Source organism: Chondrus crispus, genomic scaffold (assembly GCF_000350225.1).
Source record: "Chondrus crispus Stackhouse genomic scaffold, scaffold_240, whole genome shotgun sequence".
Lineage (NCBI taxonomy): Eukaryota > Rhodophyta > Florideophyceae > Gigartinales > Gigartinaceae > Chondrus > Chondrus crispus.
This window is the reverse complement of record NW_005179125.1, coordinates 91,076-102,062: the sequence shown is the minus strand read 5'-3', so window position 1 is coordinate 102,062 and position 10,987 is coordinate 91,076. Positions and strand designations below refer to the sequence as shown.

The 10,987-nt window shown below is 51.8% G+C and overlaps 3 protein-coding genes; all 3 read right to left on the bottom strand.

Annotated features, from left to right (window-relative positions):
- Positions 1-1,666: 1,666 nt before the first annotated feature.
- Positions 1,667-2,983, bottom strand: CHC_T00004688001 (hypothetical protein). The gene has a single exon (XM_005716126.1). It carries the CDS (start codon positions 2,981-2,983, stop codon positions 1,667-1,669), a length of 1,317 nt encoding a protein of 438 aa, XP_005716183.1.
- A 4,687-nt stretch (positions 2,984-7,670) lies between these two features.
- Positions 7,671-8,312, bottom strand: CHC_T00004687001 (hypothetical protein). Its single transcript, XM_005716125.1, has one exon. The coding sequence runs from the start codon at positions 8,310-8,312 to the stop codon at positions 7,671-7,673; it is 642 nt and encodes a 213-aa protein (XP_005716182.1).
- A 1,189-nt stretch (positions 8,313-9,501) lies between these two features.
- CHC_T00004686001 (hypothetical protein) lies at positions 9,502-10,615 on the bottom strand. XM_005716124.1 is given in 2 exon segments: positions 9,502-9,676; positions 9,677-10,615. The coding sequence occupies 1 exon segment, from the start codon at positions 10,613-10,615 to the stop codon at positions 9,677-9,679; it is 939 nt and encodes a 312-aa protein (XP_005716181.1). The 3' UTR covers positions 9,502-9,676.
- Between the last annotated feature and the right edge of the window lie 372 nt (positions 10,616-10,987).

The window sequence follows — 10,987 nt, the reverse complement described above, 5'->3', positions numbered from 1 at the left end:
GGAGGGGGGAAGAGTAAATACTGTATGGAGATGGAAGGGCAACAGTGCCGCTGGGGGTGAAATATTGTATCTGGGGGGGAGGAGCTTGTTGATTGGGTGGTGAGGTAGTGAGCAGGTATGAGCAAATATGCAGCGAAAATATTTGAATTACTTGATCTCACCCTCTTTCGCTCTCCCTCGCTGTGCTATAGCCGTCAGGCGTGACTCGCCAGCAGCGTCGTCTGCTTTTCGAAGCAATGTTCACAATGCAACTGTACCCGCTGTGTCATACGAAGTACGGTAGAAATCTGAAGTCCAGGGTATTTAAAAACAGATTTTCGAACTGTCCCCGTCGCAAATTTGCCCTCTCCCGCAGCACCAGCTTTGCCACCGAGGTTTTCATTTCTGTCGCTGTCCGCCTACCGACCGCTTCTACCCCTACGTTTCTACTCTTCAATAATCCCTCTAATTCCCCCCCCCCCCCCCCACTGAACTCTCTTGCTCTCTCAGCTTCACACGCAAGTCGAGCAATTACTACTTATATACTACCCTTCAAGGGTAAACACTATTCCCTTACACAAAATAGAAAAAGGCAACTTCTTATCCATCCAATTCCCTTTAACTGGATGAGTCTGACACCAAGTACCAGTCATATTTTCACACCGCCGCCCCCCCTCCCCATCACAAATCCTCCTGAGTTTCGCTCGCATCGAATTCACCGAAACATTCCACTGTCTACGCAAGCACGGTGTTCTATCTCTTCGGAAATACATGGCTGAACCCCCGAGAATCCATCCATCCATCTTTCTTTCATCTTGATCGGGAGTCGCACTTATTTACAGTACAGGGGGGGTCGCGATATAGTGCCATCTTTTTTAGTGCCAGCTCCGATATAGTGCTACCCTTCTAGGGGTGGCACGAATTTTGAGCCAAAAACGAAGGGTCTCCAGAGAGGCAAGGCAGTTGGATGGACGTACTGCCCGAGAGCCGCTGCCGCCGCGGAAAGATATTATGCAGTTGCTTACTAGAATAGAGACTGGCGGAAAAAGGCAGGGTCGATGATGCAATTGGACATCTGCAAAAGTGTAGGCTGGCATTTATGGCTGCGAAAAAGGAGGGAGTCAATGCGACGGCTCGGCAGCTACTAATAACATAAATGCTTGATTAGACTTGAGTCTGTAGTGAAGATGCAAAGTATGAGTGATGGCGTCCTGCGAGCGGTCTTTCTGAGCAGTGATGCGCAAGGGAGTGGCTGCAAAAAAGCCGTAAATCTCATTATCTTATAGTGCATGGTTCGATATAGTGCCGTTTTCGGCCCACTGACACAGGGTAGCACTATATCGCGACCCCCCCCCCCCTGTACTGTTGACAGTATGACGAGTCGGATGTGAAGGCATCTGTTGATGTCAACAGATGCCTTCACATTCGACTCGTCATTCGACTCGTCATTCGACTCGTCATTCAACTCAGTCTCTTCGTGCAGGCCCCCCATGTTTCGGCATCCGCACAGATGCGCTTACTTTACTGTACGTATATCATCTCCATTACGCCTCCGATCTAAAACGTATGTTCCATCAGATGTTAAGCACATTCAAAGTCAAAGTCCCCGATGCCCCAAAATACCGCCCTAAAGCATAAAAACATAATTTCTCCGTTCCTAAGGAGACAGTCAAATCTTACCTAAGTCTCACATCGTCCCATCTACCGTCTCTAACCTCGTATCCGTTCCGCCTGCCTTGGCCTCAGCTGTACCTCTCATGCGCGGACTTTCATAAACAACGTGGTCCTCACCCTCGTCACCCACCTCATCTACTCTCACTATATCTCCGTCAAAATGACCCAGATCCCGACCGTATGCGTCCCTCTCGATGTATGGCGCATCTCCATCTACCCACAGGTCCGCGTCAAGCGTCGTCTGCCTTCGAATCCCTGCAAAACCAAGCAACAATACCGTCAACAACGCACCGACCACTGCAGCGAGTGGCACCCACCATGAAGCAGATTCTCCAAAAATACGAGGTCGCAAATCCCTGCACTGCCCCCGTTTAACACCAAACGTCCGTGCGTGAAGCGATGGCACTAACGATGTTACTTGCAGTCCCGATTGCGTCTCACCACTTGCACGCGTCCCATCCCCGCCGATTCTTGAAGAAACTGAACGCTCCGCATAAGCATGTTTTGGCAAATCCACTGAGAAAGCCTTTGTGTTCACATATTCGATCGCTGACGCCGCCCTGCAAAACACTTCGGCATACTCTGGGAATAACGCACCAGTTGCCCTAACATCCTGCCGCACGCTAAAACAGCTTTTGTTTCCCGTTGATAGGTCTGCTGCTGCCATCCCCGTTATAAGGTCTCCTGCTCCTTCACCATCATGCGCAACGTCATACTCATCATCGGCTTTCGCAACCATGGTTTTTGTCAGCACAAAACCATGAGATGCCAAATTACCTGTTTCCAGCTCAACTTCTCCATCCGTCTGCACTGGTTCTCGACCAAGAGATTCTCGCAGAGTGAGCACACCACTGCTTTTGACGTAGTCCCCAAATTCACCTAGCACGAAGATTACTCTTTTCTGACCACTCTCTGCAAACACATCGTCACACCACTCCATCGTCGCATGTTCTCCAGCAAGACTTAATCCTTGTTCCTTAGAACACAACGTCGCGACACGCACTGCTCCAACATCGCTTACATTGACACTCGCAACTTCTCCGCAACCAGAACTGCGGGCAAGCACCCGCGCGATCATTGGCATAACCAATTCATGCAGTTCTAGTAGTGCTTCATTGACACCTCCGTCTTGCTGAAGGACACGCTGTTCTTTTGGCAGTAATCGCATTCGAGTAGTTCCTTGCGCATGAAGTTGCCTTGCATGAGCGGCAAGCATCCCGAGAGTTGTCGTCATTTCCTCGGTCATATCGAATCGTTCCGATGGAGGAGTATGCTGCACTGCGAAATAAACCATCCTGCATAAACCGTAAAACGTTCCAACTCCTCCCATCGCGTCATGTCCTACCGGAATTGATGCGTACGATTTTGCAATCAGCATGTAATCTCTTGCCAATGCGGTGTTGGGCTGACTCTTCCGAAACATGTCCGCAAGCCTTACAATGTTTGAATCCACTAGCATTGAAATAGCCTCAGCGATCTGCGTGTTATTCAGATTAACTTCAACTGCGTACTGTGCCAATTGAACGCTCTCGATTTCAAACGCACTGTGATCTCCAAGGTCGAAGCTTCCTTCAAGAGCTTCGGTCTGGGCCTCAATCTTCGATCCGTGCTGTTTCGCTGGGATTATGTCTAGGGTCTGAACTTCCTTTGCTTCATCAATCACGTACTTGCCTCGAGCATCGACCATGACGCACCGCAAAGTATGCCTACCAACCATTGGAAGACGGAAAGAAACTTTGTGCTGCCCGGAACACCCATCAATGCATATATCTGAACCATCACTCATCCTGATGTAGAAATGATATCTGAACATGTAGTCGTCAATGGACGACACTGCAACAGCTGTAAACATTGTTTCTGTGGTGCCTGAGGTATGCGACAGCGGCAAGAATGAAACGGTTGGCTTTGGCATTGTGCGGACAGTCACTTGAACTGGATTCGGGCTGTCTGCATCCCGAGATTCAAATAAGACCTCAAACTTGTACGTAGTGTCGGGCTCTAGTGTGCCTTTGTTTATGCCCAGTGCATGCCTTCCCGCGAGCATTGCATCTGGTCCATAGAAGCCAGGCAAGGTAATTAGATTTTCGGGATTACTGAGCAACGTGAAAGTTTCTTCAGCTGGTTCGAGTAAACGAAAGCGCCATGAGGTGTGTGATGGGGGTCTTGGTGACAGCACCAAGGTATCATAGTAGGGAAGGTGGTGGAGAGGTAAGGGCCGCCCATCCAACGTTGTAACGGAAATGAATCCTTTTGAAGCCAAAGTTTCTTCCGTCGACAGCAGCTCAACGATCTGCGAGATTTGAGGAGATGATCTAACGCCCAAACCTTCGTGCTCTTTTCGCACTATCAGAGAATAACGGACAAATGTTGTTGTGTTGAGAAATCGGCTAGATTTGAGTGCCTCGACAGCAACGTTGAAGGATTTCTGGTCTCTGCGGGGGAGCAGCTGTTCTGGGCATGGCGCAACCGTCAGAAATTGTTCCCCTCCTCCTATCGATAGTTCACATTTCCAGTCATACGTGAAATCATCAAAACTCGTAGCTGATGCGTCATCTGGGTCGTATGAGCGTTCTGCTGTCACATGCAAATCCGAAGAGCCGGAACTCTGGATTTGACTCTCTCCATTTCCAATTACAGGTCGCAATTCGGCAGGTTCAACATTCAACCAAGTTGATGCAGTCCCGTATATGCTTGGATCATCGGAGTAGTAAACCCTGACCGTGACTCTATGTTTCCCGTAATCCAAGGTACTGCTCGGGATCATGTATTCGCGGCCAAATCTCCGCGGACTGGGGATGCTTAGAGCTACTTCTTCACTTCTCGCCGATAACGTTTTCGTGATTGCGAGGAAAGTCCAGTCGTAAGAAAGTTTGTTGTTTCGCCCAAAGCATGTCCCATGTTCGGTTACTGATGCAGATACCCTTGCATCGACAGGGGGCAAAGCAATCGTCCTCGTCTGATCGATTGTGAGGCCAACAGCAATAACTTTGGCTTTCGTTAATTGTATCTTGACTGAACGTGATAGTTGAGTCTTATACTTCGTATCGGAAACGAGTAGGATTGCTTCATACGTCTCACGAGTGGAAAACAGTGAGAGCGGTACTGAGAATGACCGTGCTTTTGTTGATCCCACCGCTTTGGCAACCTCTCTTCGCGTAGATGACACAACAATTCGCCAATCGTACGAGAGGGTATCCAAGGCAGCACCACTATTCATATTCGCAAACATGGATATAGTCGAACCCGCAGACGCATTCTTCCCTAATCCACACAGCGGCACCATGTGAGTGTCATTTTTCCTTTCGTACGACCCGCCTGTGAAGTCTATGGACAAATCTGTAAGAGATTCATACATAAAGCTGACTTCGTTTGAGCGAACGCCTTGAACGATGACGTAGCATCCAATCTCATAATGCCGAGACTGGACGACGTTTTTGGGGGGCATTCTGAATATGATGGCTGTTCGTGTTACCGAAATAATGAATTCCATCGCCACAACGTAAGATCCCAACACAAGTCTGTCCCCGCTTCCATTGCTTAACGTAAGGTTTCCAAATTGACCCTTGCAGGTTACCGTCGTTCCACCAGCAGTTGGTCCAAAGGATGGGCTCATAGATGTTATTGAGATGTCGTTATCAACGTAGTTGAAGACGAACCTTGGATCGGCTCCAGCCCATGGAAGGGAAACCCTGTCCGCAGAACCTCCAATTGAATAGCTCAGATCCCATGGGACTTTCTTGCCTTCGCCTGGCGGAGTAACACATGTTAGAACCGTCCATCCCTCGGGTGATGACTTCACAGCAAGCGGGCTGGACAAGTTTCCTCCTACCTTGAGCAAGTATTTTGCATTGGCAATAAAATTGAAGACCACGAATGCAATAAGCTGACCTCCGGCTCTTTGAAACGGACCTGGGTTGTTGACTGCGATAACAGAGGGAAAAGAATTCCCAGAGACTTTGATCGTCAAGCTTGTTTCGAAAATGTCTCCTGCGAATTGTCCCTTCAAAAAGTCATCCCACTGAAAGTGAAATGTAATCGTTCCCGTTCGATATTGCAAAAGTCTGACTCCGAAGTAAGGGCCTTGTGATTCATTCCACTGAGTGAAACCGAAACTGCAAAAGTCGTCTAGAATGATTCTGCTATTCTCTGCCCTGTACGTATGGTTGGTTAGACACGAAGCAAAATTGTGCGGTGCGAGGGGCCCCTGACCGTCAATTGTTGTGACCATTGTGGATATATCAGGCAACACATTTCCATCAACAAGCGGCTTCGCAGTCGATTGTCCATCTGGAAATTGAATAAAAGCAAGAAAAGTCTCAATACCGTTCATACGGGCGACATTCTCTACCGTTGTTGCGTATTCGTTCCCTTCTAGAATAATCTTCTTATGGCTTTCTGCGTCAACATGGTAGAAAGTAATACCGCAGATCGTGTAGTGCACGGTGACGCTTGAGTAGATCGTGTTGTCTTCCTTCTTGAAAATGAAGGAGACCTCCGTTTCTCCGACTGACCGCTCAAATGCGATGTTTGCCGTAAAATTCACGCGATTATTCTGCATAAGAACAGGCGGACCTAGTAGCACTTCCTCCTTCTGTAGAACGGCAGAATTCGAGCAGAGCGTTTCAACGCGGTAACTGCTTAGGTTGTGCCCCACTTCCGGAAGAAATGAGAAAGAAAATATTGCGTCCACCTCTCCGACTTCCATGATCAGAGTATTTGAGAGCTCATCAAGAGGAACGATTGGCGCCGCCAAGTCGACCGTGCTAATGACCTCTTTCTCCGTTGATGGAAGCCTGTCCATGTCGGACACCTGCCATGGAAGTGAAACCGGGAGCACGTGTACTGAATGCGGGCCTGTCTCAAAGCTAGCCAAAGACACCGTTCCATGAATCGAGAACAGGACAATGAGCAAAACGCTTCGCATTCCAGGGAGAAATGCACAGTGCTTCGTAATCGACCTCCGTGATTCCCTTCGCGCCATCGCAGGCAATTTGGTTATGCTAAGCCCAGCTCAGAATCTCCTAGGTTGCTTAGTCGGCCCTCATGTCGTATTTTCAGTGAAGGAAGTGGGTGAATTCTCAACACGAAACGTCTTGGAGCTCGCGTATCGCACTGCGCAATGCTCTGAGAAGGGGTTCGACAAATATAAGACGCCGGAAAGACAAAAGGGGAAGGCTAAACAGTAAGCAGATTGAATAGTGAAGAGAGTTGTATCCGGGATATAGAGAAGATGACCCCTTCGGTATCGCCATTCGTGCAGTACTGCATCTGCATTTCAATCTGGCCATCTTGGAGAATTTAGTCGAAAAGGCAGTCGGCGCTCGTGACGGACCAAGGGTAGGTTAAAGGCTTGCATAGATGTGCAGTGCATTGGTGCACTCATAATGTGAATGTGCATTCGATGCATTGAGTCGAGAAGACGGATAACACGGCACGTCGCTTTCGCCTGGAGCGGCAGCAGCCCAAAACAAGCATATAGAAGAACACAAATACGACGGAATGCAAGGCGTGGTACACGCTGAGGAATGCAGTTTTCATTGTTTTGAATCGCCCATCTTCTCGAGGCAGAATTTTGAAGGCGAGAAAAATGATTATTTCGGTCTCCCGTACCAGGTCAATGACCAGAGATGAACGAGAAGATAACCAACTTTTAGAAGGCTAAAAGCCTCTTCATGAAATACCCGGGCGGGCTTTGGGCTATCTTCCTGCGGATATTGCCATGTGACGTGGCGCGGATGTCCACAGACGTACTACTGAAATGCACCAGTTCTTAAATCTCTTCTGTTGCAAGCAGGCAGCGCGGGTCGCCGTAGAAAACGCATCCGTTTGGAGAGCTCGACAGAGTTTGTGCCTGATAGCAAGTCTCTCCATGCAGTACGTGCCGCGCACTGCAGCATCCGACGACGTAGTGTATGGTCAGCGGGGTATATTGAGGTTAAGCGATGAAAGCGCGGCGAGACACGAACGGTGTTCCGCATGGGAATTCCGAATGTGAGAAAGCGGCAGGATGGAATGTTTCAGGACGCAGCTTGGTCCCTGTTCAGGTCATCGAGCACGGCCTGCAACACGTCCGTGGCGGCAATACGCGCCTTACTATCCAAGCCCTGCTCCAGCTGCTCGCGTGGGACCTTGGGGTTCATGGCAGCGTCAAATCTGTGGAGCTTCCTAGTCTCCAGGCGGACCGGGAGTTCGGCCAGGGCGTCGAGAAAGTCAGAGTGGGCGCGGAGCGCTGCGCTCAAGGCGTGTGCCTCCGAGTAGAACAGCACGGCCTGCAGGTCGGGGAGCAGGGCCTCCTCCTGGAGCAGCTCGGCCAGATACGGGACGAGGGTGCTTGCGGAAGACTCCGACGCCGGCGGCAGGCCGACGACCAACGCGTGCACGTCGAGCGCGGCCGGCGGGTCGGACACCGCCTCGGCGTGCGCGAGCGCGTGCGAGAGAATCAGCGCGTCCGCAGACGGCTTCGAGGTGCGCGCGAGCATCCCAAAAGGGAAGGCCGTGTCGCGCAGCCTGTTGGAGATTGCAAGCGACACGTGAGTCGGGGTTATGTCTAGAGAGGCCAGGCGCGAGTTCGGCGTTAGCGTGTGCCGCAGGGACGGCAGGGAGCGGTGCACGAGCTGCTGCAGCGGGGCGCGAGAGGCGGAGACGGCAGCCGCGGACATGGCGGGGGAAGGGGATGGATCGGGGAGGACGGTTGGGGATAGGTGTGGGCGACGGGGATGCGGGGTTGTTCCGGTTGCCGTTGACCGTGAATTGGAGCTTGCATTGGGATGTTGACAACTACGCAATGCTGACTACATCGGGAATGCGGGTCCGGATCTGGCTGATCTCCAAGCTAGCTCCAGATCTATGATACATTCCTGCAAGGGATCCTGAAGCGTTTCTCTGTTGCGAAGGTATGATAGGCTGGAGCCTTCTTGCGGCGTACCCGTGTACACGTACAATACCTCACCGGAACACGAATGGCACGTGGACACGTCCTCCAGCAATAGAGTGTCTTTTGGCCGTTTCCGTGCCATGCACCTTCGGTGTAGTGGCGTGCCGTGGCACTACGTGTCCGGCGCTTGGGAAACGGCGGGAAACTGGCACGATTTTGTAGAAATTAGCAACCTTCGTATGCACTTCAGTGCATTACTGTAAAGGTTGATGCGCTTGCCTGTTTTTTCTCCCTTTAAATTCAAGGCCCTCTCTCGAATGGGAGGAGGAAAGAGACAGACAGAGAGAGTAGTGTTCTACGTCCCGCTGGTGTGGAGTGGCTCGATCACACGAGCTCCTACGATCGCGAGACGTCAACTCGGTCGAAGGGTTGACGAACATTTTAAATTCTCTTTCTGTTTTGCGTATTTCTGTAAAATACCACAGCTTTACAAGAGCACATTCCACCGTTCCTCTGTCAAATACAACGTGTACAACTGTTTACAGGTTTACATGAACCTCCACCCCTCTCGCTTTATGCGCACGTGCGCAGTACTGTACCGAATATAGAACACCGCCCCTCCCCCTGCACAGCACAGATACAACGATGCAGACGGCAAGAGTGGATCGAGTGGCTCAGGAGGAATGTGGTGTCGGATCGCCGCGTGGCGCGCTGTCCTGCGCTTGTGCTCGCCCTCCCCAAACTTTCAAACCCTTCACTTGCCGGGAACGCGTGATTGATTCGAAGACAAGTCGCCTGTAATCGCTGTAACGGTCCACTCGCTTCGCGCTGCCACGCTTCTCCATGCTCAAGTGCAAGAGATGACCGCTTGGCCGCCCTTCCGCCTTCCGTATAATCGCATCCATCGCAGCGATGCAACGTCAATCATCTAAGATGATGCATTGCACAGTGCTAACTAGCATGCAACTTCACACACGGCTTTTGAAAATTTTATACTTCTCGACACTAGTGTACTGGGTAAGATCCAGACGCCGTTCTTCCCGCAGATTGCGCATAATATAAACAAACAACACTTAAAACAGGGCGCAATACAAATGTTTCTCCCAACCAAACCATTGGTTTCCGGGATGAACCCTACTACCTCCCCTCCTACTTGCATGGCGAATTTGGCAAGCCATTCATCTTAGAGCGGATGAAGGGAGAGTTCCGATTGCAATTGTCGCCGTCACACTTGATCAACACCAGCTTGTACACCCAGAATTTGGTCGAGCGACCAGAGATGCACAGACTGTACGCCGGGCCTGCAGCCACGTTCTTCGTTTGGAACTGGTGGCCATCGTTATCAATAGTAAGCAAGTAGTCCGCCATTTGCATGCCACCACGGTTCTGATAACCCTTGTACCAGCTGGAGCCGCCGCTTTTGAAGGCGCCCTTCGACGTATGCACGAGATCAAAACCAGAAGAGATCCTGACCCACATGTCATTGTGCTCAGTCGGATGCGGTGCCTTAGTCAATGCAGTGAAGTAATACTTACCCGGGGACGGGAACATGACTTTGACACACATGGTACCAGATCCTTCGGCGTCGACACTCCCCTGAGGATCGCCCTTCCTGTAGATGATGGCACCCGCCTCCTTAGTCCAGCCATTGCCCGCCGAGAGGCCCGTGCTCGGAATAACAATCTTATTTCCAGAAGTACCCCGGTACGCGCAGCCAGCCCTGGGTGCCGATCTCTGATTGTTGCGGCTGCCACTTCCGCTTCTGCGCCTATTCTTCCGACCACTACGCTTCCTGCCCCTACCCTTGCCCTTGCCCTTGCCCCTGCCGCGTCCAGAGCTGCGGCCCGGTCGTGCAGCAGGCGGCTTCTTGCCGCGGAAGCAGTTCTTGGAAATGGCGTGCATGCGGCAAACGGGGACATTCGTCCTGCGGCCCTTCTGGTAGCAGTATAAGCACGCGTGTTTCTTGCACTTGCGCGACTGCTGCGACATCCAACGGCCGGTCTTGCACCCGCCAGATGTGCGCGCGGCCTTACCGCTGCAGCGCGGTCCGCGCGCGCAGCACTCCGCCGCCGAGTAGTTGTTCAACATTGCGGAGGTCAGGGTGAGGACGGAAAGGAGGACGACGGGGATGAGGAGGGAGCGAGTCATGGTTGAGCTGGGGGGGTTGAAGCGAAACCGGAAGGAATGATGCGGGTGTGGGCAGCGAACGTGGATGCGTGCGGCCGCGGATTTAAATAGCATGCGCAGACTGGAGGCGGCGGCGCAGCAGTGTGCCAACTTCCAGTGTGGGTAGCAATCGGGGAAGCAGTGGCGGAGATTGGCAGCGGCGGTGCGAAGGGTTCGAGGCGCGGAAGGGGCGAGGGCGCGGGACGTGGCGGCCCGGCCCGGGGCCCTTGGACGACGCGCGCCTTCACGGCGCGCGGCACCGGGCGCGCGCGCGGCTATGCACGAAGCTGGTGG